The sequence below is a fragment of the Pseudorca crassidens genome, chromosome 1 (assembly GCF_039906515.1).
Source record: "Pseudorca crassidens isolate mPseCra1 chromosome 1, mPseCra1.hap1, whole genome shotgun sequence".
NCBI classification, from domain to species: Eukaryota; Metazoa; Chordata; class Mammalia; order Artiodactyla; family Delphinidae; genus Pseudorca; species Pseudorca crassidens.
Genome location: NC_090296.1, coordinates 190,452,844 through 190,470,947, shown reverse-complemented (window position 1 = coordinate 190,470,947; position 18,104 = coordinate 190,452,844). Strand labels below are relative to the sequence as shown.

Genomic DNA, 18,104 nt, shown 5'->3' with positions numbered 1-18,104 from the left:
CCCTGTCTTACATCATATATGAAACCTAAAAGGTTTCTATTTTATAGTACAGTGGAAGGTGTCTTAAATACAAGTACTATTTACATAAGGAGTGGACTTGCATCCTATCATGCTATACCCAATCACTATAATTCTCCTCCTCTCAAAACTTAGCTTGAGAACCGGGGAATGTTAACCTCCAGAGCACTTTTCCCTCCAAACTGCTTACCTGAATATACTTCCGCTGTGTCTCATCATTTAAAACATGTGCAACGTGCTTGGAAAAAATCTTTTCCCTACCGGTTCTGGCATGGATGCCAACCATAGTGACACCAATGGGCCAAGGGGCATTTCCAATGGCCATCTGAAGATAAGCATCATTAGCCTAAAAAGAGAGTTGAAGAAGAGATCAGGAAAGGAGAAATAGTCTGCTGGTCCAAATTTTCATTTAGTATTTCACAGCCCTTCGTGATGAAATTTTCATCCATCTCTTGGGCGTGTTGAAAATATTATCATTCCCATTATCCAAACAAAAGAAATTAAAATATGGGGTGACTGACTGCTTACCCAGGACCACATATGTCTGTGGAAAAACAGAAACCAACGCTAACCCAGGGATTAAAAAGACAAAACATTCCTTTGCAGCCTTGGTGCACTGGAAGTTAATACATTTCAGATCTGGAATTACCAGGCAGGTAATTTGATGCACTGACAAAAACTCTAGTCTGAGTTTCCGTTAGACCTAGTCTTCTCCCTAGGTGGTCACAGAGAAGACAGAGGCTAACTAGTTTTTCATAATCCAACCTGAAACTACAACTACTCCCTGCACAGCACTGCAGACCTCTGAAAGCAGTGTGGGCTCTGTGTGCTGGGACCATCACATCGGGTCCATAGCAGATGTGTAAACAGAGATTAAATACTGGCCCTCGAGCCAAATAGCTAAAGGATGAGATCACTTCACTTTGGCCCCCCAAACCTCCCACCTGCCAAGAACCTTAAAAGCGACAAAATGAGAAGAGAGAAAGCAATGAAGAAAAATGGCTCTTTTTCTAAACCAAGCCTGGCTACCTGGGCTGGGGTGGGGGACAAAACAGAAAGCAAGTAAACTCTCAAAGACCCCAACGGTTTCAGAGAGGCTTACACAGCCAGGCCTCAAAGAGATCTTCATTTAAAAATCAAACAACTATGAGACTGATATACTGAATTTTAAAACGGCATATACACATTTTTTTAAATCCCTGATACTCGTGTGTGTAAAGTTTAATATTGGATATTAACTGATAAAATTTCCAATATTCAGTTTCCCCACATTTCCAAAGAAGAGTGTCCTAATATTAAGTTTTAGTTCTTTCTGTACTTTATATAAAATAAACTTTCACCAGCTTCTCATATACGAGAATGAGAAAAGTATCAAGAGGGAAGGCATCGCCTCTAGCAGGCAAGTGCTGTGAGTTCCTTCTGCACTGATGGTGACCTTATCCATCCATCCCAATGCAATCATCCCTGCTAAGCTCCAGGCAACAGAAACTATCCAAAAATAAAACTCATAGCTATAAAGCAGAAACACTTTCTCTGACTAACCAACAGGCTCTCATCTAGAGGGACTAAAAACACTACTTTAGCCCATTAGCATGAGGCTCTCATCAAGGAGACCTCCAGTCACACAGGATCACCCACAGTCCCTTCTGAGGACAGACACTCAGAGCACAGGAATAAGCAACGCATGCCCACTTTTCTGGCAGAGCCCCATCGAGGCTCTGGAACTGTCACTGGAGATGCTGCACGGAACCCTCCACTCCTCTCTTGGGAGGCACAGCCGCTGGAAGCCTCCCTCCTCAAACTCGGCTGATGGCCCACGAGCAGGGGTGCACTTCCAATCCCATTAGTGGTGCAAGAGGCCCTTCTCTTCTTGTTCGCCACACGGACTGATGGCCTTCCACCTCCTTTCGAAACTCTACCCAGGAAGCACATGGACCCCAGAGCTCTGTCCTCTGCCACCTGGTCCCAGAGTCCACTCAGGAATAAAGACACTGCAGCAGGGGAAGTCTCCCCTCCTGGGCTTTGCTATTGTTGCAGTACTGAAATGGGAGAGAGAAATTCTGGCAGCCTTACTTGGAACATTTTCTCAGAGAAAACAGCATAAAGGGCAGTTAAATTCCACTGTATCATTAGTACGATGGTTCAGCTATATTATGGATTAAGTAGGTTTTTATAGCTGGCCTGGGAAACTAATCTACGTAACATTGCTTCTACGGGAAAATTTGTTCCAAGCCATAATCAACAATCTAAAAACTTTGAAATTCAATCCCATTCATGAAATGAACGGCTGCCTATATCCAGTTTGTGAAGAATCTTTACACCTTCCTTAAAAATGACTAAAAATTACAGTGCAGTCTTAAACTTTATTATTCATGCCTAACAATAAAGCTAATATATTAGAAATGAAAGTTTTTTTACTACTAATTCATTTCACATTTATTCTTAAATCTTCTATTAAAATACTCCCACACGAGATGAACATATTATGTACACAACCTACGTATGCTCATAAACATAATTCTGATGCACAGCATGGTAATGTACCTTCACATATTCCCTCTGCAACATGAATTTAATGATATCTGTTATGGATTCTTTAATATCAGCAGGAAGATTCTGGAAAAGAAAAAAAAGCATAACTAAATTTTGGAAGCTACAGTGTTACAAACTGCATTTATTCTAACTTTATATATTCTATTTTTTAAAAATCAGTTAACAAAAGCATTTTTCGTGAAACCTCACCCTTTTCCGTAGCTTTCTGAAAAGGGGTCTGAGATAGGACTCGGTCTGTTTCTGAGTAGCACTGTTGAGTTTACCCTGTACACTGCGCTTCACATAATCCTCTCTGGCATTCAGCTCCTTAGCCCAAACACCAAGAAGAAACTGTGGGAAAAAAGGGTAAATTTAGACTACAATGCCACCCAGTGGTTCTGTAAGCTTAAAAGTTCTCTGATGCACAAAATGGTATACACTCATCCTTAGAGTAAATGTCTTGACTGATTAAAACATCAACCAATATGTAACTAATGAACTATCTCTGCTTACTGCGTCATGTATGTTTTAATGCAGTACCTTTGGCAAGTCACAGACTTCCCTATTCTACACCTCTCCCAGCTCAGATGCGATCCATTTCCCCTGAAAGAGCTATCAAATTTCACTGGCAACTGCTTGACAGAAATAAACTTTTATTTGTATTTCTATTACATAAAATTCAACCTACCTAGACTCATCAGCCATAATGCCATATGTGCTGTGATATTTAATCAATCTTCCAGGGATGATGTTGTAGTATTTGGACTTTCTACTTTTGCAGTAGAGACCACAATTCAATTAAAAATTCCCTCTAAAGTGCCTGACCAAAGGAGAAGGAAGGAAAAAAACGAACGAAAATAAAAGAAACTATGACCAGCCCCCACCCTGCCCCAGAAAACTACCCAGGTGCCCCCTGAGTTAAATGCACAAAGAGCATCCTTCCCAGAGGCAGGTAAACACTGAGGGCTGAGGAAGCCATACTCCCCTAGCGGTGTTACCTATGCATGTCCTACATAGGGAGAGGCTGTCACTCAAAGAGGAAATTCTAGTTCATGCTAGATCCCACCACGCCCTAGCTAATTCCATGCCAAATCCTCAACAGATTGAGAATCTTGATGACTAATTATGTTGTATTTAAACTGTAAACACAAGTAAAAGCATTTCTTGCATTTATATCTCTTGTTCTGAACACAAATAATGTGTGAATAAATGTTAAAAGGAATTTGGGATTTGCACATACGCTACCTAAACCACTGAAAGAGGAATTCCGGGAAGGATGAATGAGCTAAATCGCAAGTCTCTGAAAGGCTGCTCGAGTGTTTGCCTTTTTCCCTGTCAACGTCTTCCAACCTCCTTCCCTTCCTTAGTGTCATCATCTCTCAGAAAAGCTTCTCCTTATTGCACTCCTTCCCAGAGTGTTTAAAAACAAATTTTTAATCCTTAGAACTTCTTGTTCATTCCACTGCTATGATTCTTTTCGGTGTATTTACATTAATAAGTCAGCTTTACAAGTGCTATGAAGAAAGTAAATATACATTTTCTTTGTTTAACCTCTATATCCAAGCACATAGCAATATCATAAACACCGTACGTGCAGAAATGTTTAGTGAGGATTTCCCTTTCCAGTCTGTAACTCTTAAACAATTCAAAAATGAAAACCCCAAAAAACAGAAAGTAAGACCAGTTCTTAACTAAAGAAAACATGTCCTCCTTTCCTAGCCAAAAAGTACATACCTTCAGGAATTTGGTAATGATGTCCATGTCTTTATGATCATCACCTTTTCCTAAAGACTCTCCCAGTGCCTGAAGAAAAAGAGTGCTTCTGTTCATTAGTCAAGAGCAACAGCGGAATACATACATTAGCAACACCAGACTGAACATGGCTCTTTATTACATATACGTATGGTCCAATTTTGATTTAAAACCCTGATGGAATTTCTAGATAGATTTAAAAAAAAAGACAATTGGCCATTTTAAATTTAGAGAGCATGTTATCTTTTATGACTCAAAGAGGGAGTAAAGGGAATGACTGCTAATGAACATGAACAAGGTTTATTTTTAGGGGAACAAAATGCTCTTAACTTGGATTGTGATGATGGTTGTAGCAACCTGTGAATATACTAAAAACCACTGAATTGTACACATTAAATGGATAAATTGTATAGTATGTGACTATCTCCAAAGCTGTTTGAAACGAAGGAAAAAAGAAAAAAATGTCCAGAACTGGTTGCTCACACCAATTATTGCAGTAAAATTTAGGGGGTCGAGGTATAATTAAAAGGACATCTTCCTTAACTACAGTCTCACTCACAGCATGCAATGTGGGTTAAGAGCCAGGAACGAAAGGTGACAGAAAAAATAACTATGTTTTATTAACCATTAAGAACTTTAAGTCATTATTTTTGCTCATGCTAGATATTTAGATAATACAACTTTTAAATAAGATTACATATATCACTCCACATTCAACACACTGGCAAAAATAAGAAAGCAAGATACTGCCAGGTGTTGGCAGGGATGCAGGGATACAAGACACTCACACACTGCTGGTGGAGGGTGGAGACTGGCAAACCCATTACAGAGAGCAATTTGGCAGTACTCAGACAAGTTAAACATATATCAGAAGCAATCCTGCTTCTGCTCCAGAGGGGTCATGTGCAAGACTGTCACAAAGCTGTCTGTGGTAACAGGGAGCTGGGAGCAATCTCACTGTCTGTCATTATGGCGAACAAAAAGTAAAAGGCAGTGAATGCCACAGTGTATGAAATGCTAAGTTAAAATCAAAGGTTTAGATGTACCTAAGGCATCAAGGATGGAACTTAACATAGTTCTAAGTGGGAAAAAAGTGAACAGAATGAAGAATTTCACAGTAAAATATCATTTACGTGTATACCAAAACACATGCCGACAAACACTACTGGTTCTACAAGACCATCAACAAATCAAAGGATACACATCAAACACATCAGAACGAATACTTTTGAAGGCAGGAAGTAGGCGAATGTGTACAGAAAACGAGAAAAAGCGAGTGAATAAACGCAAGGCACGAAACAGAAGAAGGGCCTTTGTAGTGACCAAAGACGCCAGCGCGCTGTACACTGAAGAGTCTGAGGAGCTCAACCATCTGCCGCAGGGAATGAAAGGCATGACGGGGAATCAGGGAAGGTGGCGGAGGGATCACCTCTAACTCTTCAATTGTGGTGTTTTCTTCATGAACTTTCAAATCATTCTGGGTGTCTTCCTCTCCAGGTTCTTGGCCACCCACAATTTCATTCAGGTACTGCTGATCAATCTTATCCAAAGCTGCCTTCAGATCATTCCTCAATCCCTGAGGAAAGGTAAAAAGTTACACCTGGTATGAAATTTCACTGATGTTTCACTTCTGACTTTTTCTCTAATAATGAGTATAATCCACTTTTTTCTCCACAAAGAAACTCAAACAATATTTCAATTTATCATACAGCTGTCACCACCGTCCATGCAAAGTCAATTCTTATGAACATATTTAAATTTAAAAGAATGTACACACAATAGGTAATCTGATGGTCAGAAAAATAAAACATATGAGTGACAAATCCAAATAAGAATAGGCGTTAATGCTGTAATTTTCTAATGAGGCCCTAGTGAAAGTGACCAGGTCTCCACTGGTCCCCAACCCATTCTCCTGGTTCATTGAAAATGTCTAACAACTGCAACTATTGATACTTTGAACTCCCAAAACATTTGGAAATGTCAACAGTATAAAACCAGGGATATCCTAGGATATCCTAGGATTTCACTATGTTTCTAACAAACCAGCAAATTCCACATTCTATTCACTTCCAGTTTGTGACCACTTGGTAAAACTGGAAGCCTTAAAGCTAGACCCTCGGCATATACCACATTCAAAAATTAACTCAAAATGGATCAAAGACCCAAATGTAAGAGCTAAAACTATAAAACTCTTAGAGTTACCTAACAAAACAGAAAACAACCTGATTTAAAATGGGCAAAGGACTTCAACAGATGACATACAAACGGCCAGTACATAAATGAAAAGATGCTCAACATCACTAGTCCTTAAGGAAATGCAAATCAAACCACAGAGAGATGCCACTTCACAGCCATTAGGATGAATATTATCAACAGAAAACAGAAACTAACAACTTGGCTAGGATATGAAGAAACAGACCCTAGTGCACTGCTGGAAATGTGAAATGGTACAGCTGCTGTGGCAAATGGTACGGCAATATCTGAAAAAGTTAAACATACCCACACCAAGATACATTATAACGTCCAAAGTTAAAGACAACTCCTACAACACAACACAGGCGGAGCAGTCTTTGACATAAATCTTAGCAATACTCTCTTTAATCAGTCTTTAAGGCAAAAGAAAGAAAAGCAAAACCAAACAAATGGGACGTGATTACACTTGAAAGCTTTTGCACAGCAAGGAAACCATCAACACAAAAAGACAACCTACTGAATGGGAGAAAATATTTATAAATGATGTGACCCACAAGGGGTTAATATCCAAAATATACAAACAGCTCATACAACTCAATATCAAAAAACAACCCAATCCAAACATGGTCAGAAGACCTGAACAGACATTTCTCCAAAGAAGACATGCAGATGGCTAACAGGCACATGAAAAGATGCTCCACATCACTAATTATTAGAGAAATGCAAATCAAAACCACAATGAGGTATCACCTCACACCTGTCAGAATGGCCATCATCGAAAAGTCTACAAAACAAAAGTTGCAGAGGATGTGGAGAAAAGGGAACCCTCATACACTGTCGGTAGGAATGAAAATTGAGAGAGCCACTATGGAAAACAGTATTCAGGTTCCTTAAACTAAAAATAGAACTACCATATGATCCAGCAATCCCACTCCTGGGTATATACCCAGAAAAAGTGAAAATACTAAATTCGAAAAGATACATGCACCCCAATGGTCACAGCAGCACTATTTATGATAGCCAAGACATGGAAGCAACCCAAGTGCCCAACAGGTGACTGGATTAAGAAGATGTGACACACACACACACACACACACACACACACACACACACACACACACACAGGAATATTACTCAGCCATAAAAAAAGAATGAAATTCTGCCATTTGCAACAACATGGATGGACCTGGAGAGTATTATGCTTAGTGAAATAAGCCAGACAGAGAAAGACAAATACTGTATGATATCACCCATATGTAGAAACTAAAAAATAATACAAATGAAAGTATATGCAAAACAGAAACAGACAGATATCGAAAACAAACTTGTGGTTACCAAGGGGGGAAGGAAAGGAGAGAGGGACAAATTAGGGGTATGGGAGTAACAGATACAAACTATTATATTTAAAATAGATAAGCAACAAGGATATACTGTATCGCACAGGGAATTATACCCAATATCTTGTAATAACCTATAATGGAATGTAATCTGCAAAAACCTGAATCACTATGCTCTATACCCGAAATTAACACAATACTGTAAAACAACTATACTTCAATTAAAAAAAAAAAAGTTAAAGAAGGAGAGCATCTTAAAAGCAGCAAGAGAAAAACAGCTTGTTTTGTACAAGGGAACCCCGCTCCCCCATAAGACTATCAGGAGACTTTTTTCAGCAGAAACTTTGCAGACCAGGAGGGAGTGGCACAATATATTCAAAGTGCTAAAAGAACAAACTTCCAAGAACACTCTACCCAGCAAAGTTATCATTCAGAATTGAAGAAGCAACAGTTTCCAGAGAAGCAAAAGCTAAAGGAGTTCATCATCACTAAACCAGCCTTATAAGAAATGTTAAAGGGACTTCTTTAAGCTGGCAAGAAACGGCACTAATTAATAACAAGAAAACATATGAAAGTACGTATCTCACTGGTAAAGGTAAATATATAGTAAAAGTAGTGAACCACTCATAAAGCTAGTATGAAGATTAAAAGACAAAAGTAGTAAAAACAACTCTACAACAATTAGTTAAGGGCTACACAAGACAAAAAGATGTAAAATGTGGTATCAGAAAAATAAAACGTGGAGGGAGGGGAGTAAAAATGTAGAGCTTCAGAATGTGTTCAAATTTATGAACTTTTAGACTGCTCCAGTTATTTCTAAAATAAATAAATCACAGGGATATAATGTACAGCATAGTGACTAAAGGTAATAATACTGTATTGCATATTTCAAAGTTACTGAGAGTAGATCTCTAAAAAAAAAGTCCTCATCACAAGAAAAAAAAATTTTGTTGTAACTCTGTATGGTGATGAATATTAACTAGATTATTGTGGTGATCATATAAAATCATTATGCTGTACACCTGAAATTAATGTTATATGTCAATTATACCCCACTTTTTAAAAAGTACATAAGAAACTCTAGTATTTGGGACAGGCTTAAATAAGATTAGAATACAGCAGGTTGTAATAAATTAATATTAAAAGCTAGGAGATTTTTCAAGTAATGAAATGAGCAGTAGAAAAATTAAATCAGGTAACAAAAATTGCATAGTTCACATTAGCATTTTAAACTATCTTTTGATAAGGAAAATGACTCAAGAGCTAGAAGAGAAACAAATATCGGTGAAATGAAGCATTACAAAACCACTTACTCTTTCCAAGAATTTAAGTTAGGAAAGTTCAGATAGGACTGAAAATAAAGAAAAACAAATTGATGTGCACATTAATAATATAAATGAAGAAAAATTTTTAAATTCATTATGCTTTAAAAAAAAGTTAGGTTTTCCCTGGTGGCGCAGTGGTTGAGAGTCCGCCTGCCGATGCAGGGGACACGGGTTTGTGCCCTGGTCTGGGAGGATCCCACATGCGGCGGAGCGGCTGGGCCCATAAGCCATGGCCACTGGGCCTGCGCATCCGGAGCCTGTGCTCCGCGGCAGGAGAGGCCACAGAGGTGGGAGGCCCGTGTACCGCAAAAAAAAAAAAAAAAAAAAAAAAGTTAGACACAGAATCACCGTATGATCTAGCAATTCCACTTCTGGGAATATATGCAAAAGAAGTGAAAGCAGGGACTCAAACAGATATTTATATACTTGTGTCCATAGCAGGATTATTCACAATAGCCAAAAGGTAGAAGCAACCTACATGTCCATCGAGGGTGAATGGATAAACAAAATGGGGTCCATATATACAATGGAGTATTACTCAGCCTTAAAAAGGCAGGAAATGCTGACACCTGCTACAAAGCAGCTGCACCTTTAAGGCAGCATTCTAAGTTAGAAGGCCAGTCCAAGGAGCCTTCAGATGACCTCAGCCACAGCCCTCACCTGACTGTATCACATGCAAGACCCCAAGCAAAAAACTGCCCAGCTTACTTAGCCCAATCGAACCACAGAACTGTGAGGGAGAATGATAAATTACCTTAGGTTACTAGGTTTCGGGGTGGTTTGTTACCATCATAGATGACTGAGAAAGATTTTATAATAATGAATTGTTTTAAGCTGTAAGTTTTGGGGTGGATTGTTACACAGCCACAGATAACCACACCTGTCTCTCACTGAAAGAACAAGTTAATAAGGCCACAGAAGATCTGAACACCATCACTGTAACTGCCATTTATCCAAAGCATAAACATACTCTTTTCAAGAGTCCATGGAATATTCGCCAAGACAGACCATAAGCTGAGCCATAAAACAAGATTAGAGTCCTAAAAGTAAAGCTAAAATTATTAAAGTTTTAGAAGAAAATACCATCTCTTTAAGACCTTAGGGTAAGCAAAGATTTCTTAAGCAAAACACCAAAAGCAATAACCATAAAGCGAACTTCATCAAAATTTGGAAGTCCTGCCCATGGAAAGGCACCATTAAGAGAACAGGTAAGGCCTAGACTAGGAAAGAAGAGACACAAAACATGAATCTGTATATCTGACAAAGACTCCAGAATACACATAAAGAACGCCTATAACTCAAAAATAAAAAGACAAACAACCCAACTGAAACATGAACAAAAGACACACTGCATAGAGAAAGATATGGCCAATAAGTCTATGAAAAGATGCTCATAATCTTTAGTTATCAGGGAACTGTGAATAGAACCACAATGAGATACTACCACAATACAAGAGAATGGTTAAAATTTAAAAGACTAACAATAACAAACGCTGATGAGACACTGGAAATATTTGGCATTTCCTAAAAAGCTGAACACACATTTACTCTTACTATACAGCAATTCCACTTCTAAGTATTTACCAGAGAGATAAAAACATATTTACCCAAAAGGAATAACACAGATCCAAAAAAGATCTGTGTAAGAATGTTCACAGCAGTTTTATTAATAGCAGCCCAAAGCTAGAAACATATTCTGATATATTCATACAGCTGAATATCATCAGCAATGTAAAGGAACAAACTACCAACATCCACAATAACATGGACGAATCTACAAAATATCACACTGAGCAAAAGACGCCAGACACACATCCTCTAAATTCACTGGTGGGGATAGAATTTAACAAGGTGGCTGCCCAGGAGTAGAGGAAGAAGAACCCGGGGACTGGCCAAGGAGGAGTGCTGGGGAACTTCCATGTGTGTGTGATGAAAATACTCTATATCTTCATAAGGGTAGTGGCCACACACTTGTATGTATTTGTCAAAATGCACTAAACTGCATGCCCAAGATGTGTGCTTTTTAAAAGAAAATTAAAGAAAACCTGGGACTTCCCTGGTGGTCCAGGGGTTAAGAATCCGCCTTCCAATGCAGGGGACACAGGTTTGATCCCTGGCAGGGGAACTAAGATTCCCACATGCCGTGGGGCGACTAAGCCCGCACGCCGCAACTACTGAGCCCGCGCACCACAACTAGATCTCGAGTGCCACAAGTAAGACCTGATGAGGCCAAAAACAAATAAATAAATACTGAAAAATAATAAGTAAAAAAAAATAAACTCACGCACACACAAAATTTAAAAAAAAAAAGAAAACTTACATTCAGCAGCAGTAATCTGGCAACTTTATTTTTACTTTTTTCTCTATAGTAATGCAATTAGTTGAACTCTGTCGAAGTCCATACTATTCTCATTTATATGGTACAACGACATTCTTCTACCTTTGTTCTGACTTCTTACCTTGTTAACTTCTGGTGTGAGGATCTCTATTTTTCTTAAACGTTGAAAAGCATCATAATCAGTTTCTCCAAAGAGTCTGATTGGTTCTCCTCTTTCTCTTAATCTCCTGATAACCTATTTTAAAAAATATATCAAACAACAATAGTAATTCCCTATGTCATTAGTAATAGTAATTCCTATTTTAGGAGACCAAACACTTATTTTGGTAAGTGAAAAGTAGATGCAGAAAGTAAGTTATATTTCTTTTTCTTTAGTTTCCACTAACAGATATACTGAATTATTGTCACACCTTAAATAACCCTAATGGTTTAGGTCATTTGGCGAGTGTTTCAGAAAGGACCAATCTGTGTAGTAGAATACATAAGAAAAACATTACGATGGGAGCGAGTGATAACATTTATAAAGAGAAAAAAATAAAATAAAACCAAGCCTGGAGTCAGAGATAAGTCAATGACCATAGATAGCCATGAGTCGGCACTGCAGTACTACATTAAAACCAAAAACTAGTCCCTCAGAAGAGAAAGTGAGTTACAACTGGAGGGAGGGGGACGTGCAGGGCTTTTGAGGGCCTGATAATACTCCTCCTTGACTTCGGCCATCGTTATACGAGTGTTTGTTTTGTAATTATCCACTATGTCGCACATGTTTTACACACTCTTTGTATACATGTGGTATTTCATAAAAAGGACAAACAAGAATTATAATTAAGAAAATAAGTTATAATTTTAAAAATACCAAGAACTTTATCTGGGAACATAAATAGTATCACACTTAGAAACCACTGGGCTCCCACTGGATTAAATGAAACTCGGTATTAAAAAAACTTAAGAGGTCGTCTAGTGCTATCTCCAATCCATGCAGAAATGACCTCAAAAACACCTTCGTCTGGTCCCTGTCTGACAAATGACAAAAATCACACCTCTTCATGAAACAGCCCATCCCATTTTTGGACAGATATGTTATGCTTCTCAAAATAAATGAAAAGCTACCTCTCTCAATTATCTCAGTTCTTCTTTATGAAACGACAGAGAATATTCAGTGCTTTTTCAAAATTAGAACTGTGGTCAATGGATCTTTTTAAAAATCTCAAATATTCTTCGTTTCAGGCCAAGTATTCAAAAGTCCTTCATCTAATTTTCACACACAGCTTCTGGAGTCAGCCCTCCTTTCCTCTGAGAGTTTCCTTTTGCTCAAAGTTAATTTCGTTGTGTACCTTGTGTACAGTCTGAATTCTTTTTTCACAGGAATATCTTTAAAATTTTGTTGTTGGTGTATTGCTGAAGGAAAATAATAGTTGATATTGACCAGGGTATGGGCAAATACTATAGCTGAGAGTATGAACTGCTATAACAAGTCTGCAGGGCTCTCTGGTAATATGTATCCAAAGCCTTAGGCATGTATATAGTCTTTAGTCCTTAGAACAGACTCCAGAAATCATGTTTCTTGAAAGTTTTCAAAGCAAAGTAATCATATATTATTACACATGCAATGACATCTGTATGAGGGTGTTCATCTTAGTATGATCTAAAATAGGGAAATGCTGAGGCAACCTAAATGACCATTAGCACAGAATTGATTTTAAAAATAATAAAGTAGTTTTTAAAATATTATGGGAAATTATGCAGTCATAAAGGATCATACTGTATTTTGGATCATCTCTGTATTTTGACTTAGATGTATTAAGAGGAAGTTACAAAACACTAACTTTCTTTCTTTTAATACATAATTTATATTATTTTAAATAATTTAGACAACTTATCAAGTATAATTATTTAGAATATATGCATTTAATTATACTTAGAATGTGTTTAGTTTTTAAAGTTCAGAATGATACATTCTTTAAAAACAACTTAAGACATAAGATATTAGACAACAGTACCTAGAAAAGCAGAGATTAATTTAGAACCTCATAAAGAAAATTGAACTAGAATACTGTGCAGCTGGCCAGTTAAGTCATTTTATACGGGAGATAATGACAAAAGTTATTGGAAAGAACTAAATGCAAATGCTGTGGAGTTTTTTTCCCACAAAACATTCATATAAAAACTTACCTCTTGCCTAGAAAGAGTCATGGGTAATTTTTCTTCTGCCAGTTCAAGTTCTAATACTGGATTCGATGAAGTTAATGGTTTCTCGTCCTCCTCTTTTGGCTGTATCTACATTAATAGCCAAAAGAAACGAAATTCTCCTTTTAAAATATAACATGGTTTAACATTTATCATTCTATACGTTAGGTATTCACCGAAATTAAACATGTTTTAAATATTGAAGGTTTTCTAAATGTTCCTCTGAGCAAAGAGCTCATAATCGATGTACATGCTTGTGAGAGCTCAGGGACACCCAAGCAGAGACCATGCACCCAGGAGACAGCATTCTTGCTACAGAAGTATAATGGTTTCCACAATCAAAAACTTTAAAAGGCTGAAATTTAGACTCATTTTCTCCCTAGACTCCATGATTTTTACTTTCTTCTTAGAAACAATCAGCTTGCTTCTCCTCTTTGAGAAAATCATCTTACAGGGTTATTTGATCCTTGCTCTGGGTTTAAAATGAAGACCAAAGAAAGGAACTGCTCTCTAACAAAAACCTGTGAAGCCTCAAGCTCCAGCTCTTTCCTCTCCTGATTTTCCTCTCCTGATATTTGAAAGGTGTTTTTCCAAGTGCACAGGACTCACTGCTGGACATGCAGAAAACTTTCCGATGCTACACAGAACTTGCCCACAAACTGAGCTGTGAATCTTGTGGGAAAATAATGAAAACCAGCACCTCTCTACTCATAGTACAGAAAGAACAGAGTGGACATTCTTGCTCATATGAACCTGCAGAGAAAAAAATTTCTTTATATATTTTCTTGAGTCTGCTGCCCAAGTCACAGTTTACGAAAATTGAGTTCAGCAATTTATAAGCCCCACTGTGTGGTCTGTAAAAAAGATACTGAAACATGGTTTTCCATCTGAACCATAAGACAAATCTAAGATGCCAAAAGAAGATCAAAAAACAAAAAAGATCAACATTAAGGAAAAACTCACATTCAGTTAAGAAAGGCTATATGGTTAATATGATATAATTTATGATTCTATAGATTAAAGATTTTGTTAATCGGTGTTAACAGTGGTAACAGAAAATTTAGGTAAAAAAACTAAACTTTCATATTTTCACAGACCAAATTAGCATCAAGCCTTTAAAAAAAACGGTAACTGGTTTTTATAAAAGAATAAAAGCAACACATGCTGTATTTTCATTACTACCAAGAAGGAAATACTAAAAGGCTTTATATCGAAAACCCTGTGCTTTCTTTTTAAGCATAAAAACAGATATTGCTCCCAAAATCTCAGGATAAAAAGCATTTTCAATTATAGAATGGCAGTGAATAACTTTAAGGAAAAGATCTAACACATTCTGTCAGCTGGACTCAAGGTTACAAGCAGCACCTTTACAGTAATGATTTTGCTTCACTGCTTTCCTCTATATAAGCAAGAAAGTACTGCCATTATCACGGAAGCAATCTAAACAAAGCAAAATCGTCACTGTTTAAATTATTTTCCTACCTTATCAAAAAGTTGAAAACAATCAAATTCAGGGATCTGGGAAAGCAACAAGTCAGCAGACTAAAACGCATGGTTAAGTGATTCTTATTCTAGTTCAAGTGTGAGTTTAGATAATGCTGGGCAAACAAAAGATGAGAATTCTTCTTTCTGAATATCTATCTATTCGATGGTTATTTACATAAAACGTATCTTAATTTCCTCAACTAGAAGCAAATGAAATCAATGTACCTATGGAAAATATCAAAATATAAACTTTCATATTTTAGAAACCTATCAGAAATACATTTTCAACACTTGCCCTCTCCCAAAAGTACCAAAAGAAAGCAAACGCATATACATACCATTTGCATTCCTCATGCTTCTTTCTAGAAATGCTCTGCCAGATAAAATTAATTTCCAGAACTTTCTCCATTACGTGCACAAGAGTATTATTTTATATTGATGTTTCACAAGCAAAAAATCGATTTCAAATTTATGATTTGTCAAAATTATTTCAATAGAACCTCTGAACTTTGTTTAAAAAATTATTCAACTAGATTTAGCCTTCTTCTAAAATAATTTAAACACAACTTCACCTCGTTACCTTTAACCCCTCCCAATAAAAACCCCAATACTTTATTAACTGGTAATCTCAAAGATAATTTTAGTCATGCTTCTAAAGTATACAAAGTCTTCCAGATAACTCATTTATTTCTAACAAATATTTCAAGATCACATTTTCTATCCAATAGACTAAGCAGTGTTTGAAATGTGATACCTTATTACACAAAATAACACTGTATCTCAGGCAGAGGTACTTAGGGCCAAAAGGGATTATTAACATTGCAAACGTAAAAACAATGGCTTAAAATATTCAGGAGAAAGCAGGGAAAATACCACTGCTAATGCCACTGTTGTTGAATGAATAAAATCTTTTGAATCCTTTAAAACTGGACTTTTATTGGGAGAGGTGAGGAGAGGAGTGGTGGTGATGGTGATGAAAATGAGGCAGTATCAGATCCAGGACTTAATTAAAAAGAAAAAAAATCAAGCTTTGATCTCAAGCCACTTCATGCTGTCCACAAAAAGCCAAACCATTCCAAGCCAAAAGTCATGCATGTATTTTCCTGAATTCAAGATTAAAAAAAAAGAAAAAGGAAAGAAAAACAAAAACTCATACCTCTCCAGATGGCTTCTCATTTATAGGCTAATGTATAACATTAATAAATTGAACAGAGATCAATCGTTTTGACACTTTAACAACAGCTGTATAAATTTAAACTCAGAAACATCAATTTAACATAAAAGCAGGCATTCATACCTTGTAGCCACATCTTTCAAAATATGCTTCCTCTTCTTTTTTTGCAAGTTCACTACGCTTGAAATATTTTTTATTTTCCTATTGAAGAAAGAAGTAAGTTAATGTCTTTGGGTAAAATTTCACGTCCCTTGGTCAACAACCTTGCCAGTTTTTCAAGAACTGTAAAGTTTTTTCGTTCACGGAGATTATACTGATTTCCTGAACACACCACCTGTGCTCAGCCCCTGTTCTAAACATGAGGTATTTCTCTTGCAGCATCAGTTTGACGGACATATCCAACAGCACAAAGAAGAAACCACCCACATTTTCCAAATGTTCACATTGTTTTTATTTAGTTTCTCAGTGTCTGAATTCAATTTCTACAAATGGATTCATTACGAACCACGTAAAATGAGACACTCTAATTATTTTCTCCTAACAGAACCAACCAAACCAAAATTATGGTAGCTTCAGCTGACATGTTAAATCTCATTACGAACAGAGCTCCAAGGGTGTGTCCAAATTCTTTTTTGTCATCTGGAATCTTACTGTAATGATCAACTGTATTAGTATTAAACAAGTTTTTATAATAATCGAGACAGAATGGTTTTGGAGAGTCTCTTTAGTAAAAAGATGGTTCAAAGGTATTTGTTTTAATATGACATGCTGTTAAGAGACAAAGTCTAAATCTAGTGTGGCAGGTGGGAAAAAAAGGTTAGTTCTTTCCATGCCATGCATAAAATTATCCTGTTAAAAATGCAGTTCCCTGATCATTTTGTAATGTATAAAACTATCAAATCACTATGTTGAACACCTCAACGAATGAAATATTTTACATCAATTATAATGTAAAAAACACAGTCCCTAATTTGTAGGCTTGCTACTATCTGCTTCTTAGATATTATGTCATTGATAACTTAGCTCAAATAAAGATACTGCCCTACTTTACCAGTAGTAACCGAAACAGTACCTCAATAATACCTCCACACATGTAGTTAGCACCTCACAGTTCCAAAGCTCACTCACTCAGACAGTGATCATCAATGGATGCTAAAACCATGACAAGAAAGTGTGATGATGAACAACGGAAAGATAAGGCTGCCGCACTTGAACCCACTGCTCAAGTTTGGCATCAATGCCACGTACGTCCTATGTGAAACACATCGGAAGTACACAGCAGACCACTTAGAAGTGTTCTCCCTAAAAATCTAAATCGGAATCTAATCAAACAATTAACTTCTAGCTTCCTAGAAATGTAAGGAATAGAGCAAGAAGCTCAAAACACCACTGGGAAGCAATCAAACACGAGCACATTTTACAAAACTAGCCCCAGTTTCTCCAACAAGTTGATGCATAAAAAGAAGTGGGGGACCTGGAAAATGTTTGCAATGAAAAGAAACTAAGAGTCATAATAAACAAATGTAATGAGTGGACTTTGTGTGGATTTGATTTGAATAAACCAACGGTAAAAACATATATATGTATTTATTTTAATTCAATTGGGGATACTCAAATGCGAGAGGAGTATTTGATGGTATTAACGACCCAATTTTAATTTTGTTGGTGGTGATCTTAATTCTATAAAAACATGGTCTTATTTTCTAGAGTTATGTGTGTTGAGGAAAGACAGGAATTCATTATACAACTCTATTGGTGTGTAT

The 18,104-nt window shown here is 36.9% G+C and overlaps 1 protein-coding gene across 2 annotated transcripts in view; it reads right to left on the bottom strand.

The window, feature by feature from the left end:
• The window catches only part of PRPF18 (pre-mRNA processing factor 18), a 49,415-nt gene that overhangs the window by 18,432 nt on the left and 12,879 nt on the right, over positions 1 to 18,104 (bottom strand). The window contains exons 2-10 of one of the 2 annotated variants that reach the window (XM_067703878.1): positions 16,465 to 16,542; positions 16,324 to 16,350; positions 13,668 to 13,772; positions 11,617 to 11,730; positions 5,732 to 5,878; positions 4,285 to 4,353; positions 2,761 to 2,901; positions 2,563 to 2,634; positions 209 to 364 (exon numbers count right to left, since the gene is read on the bottom strand). In XM_067703878.1, coding sequence (XP_067559979.1) covers positions 209 to 364; positions 2,563 to 2,634; positions 2,761 to 2,901; positions 4,285 to 4,353; positions 5,732 to 5,878; positions 11,617 to 11,730; positions 13,668 to 13,772; positions 16,324 to 16,350; positions 16,465 to 16,542 — 909 coding nt within the window. The remainder of the gene's footprint in view (positions 1 to 208; positions 365 to 2,562; positions 2,635 to 2,760; positions 2,902 to 4,284; positions 4,354 to 5,731; positions 5,879 to 11,616; positions 11,731 to 13,667; positions 13,773 to 16,323; positions 16,351 to 16,464; positions 16,543 to 18,104) is intronic. The other variant, XM_067703881.1, reaches the window with a different exon arrangement.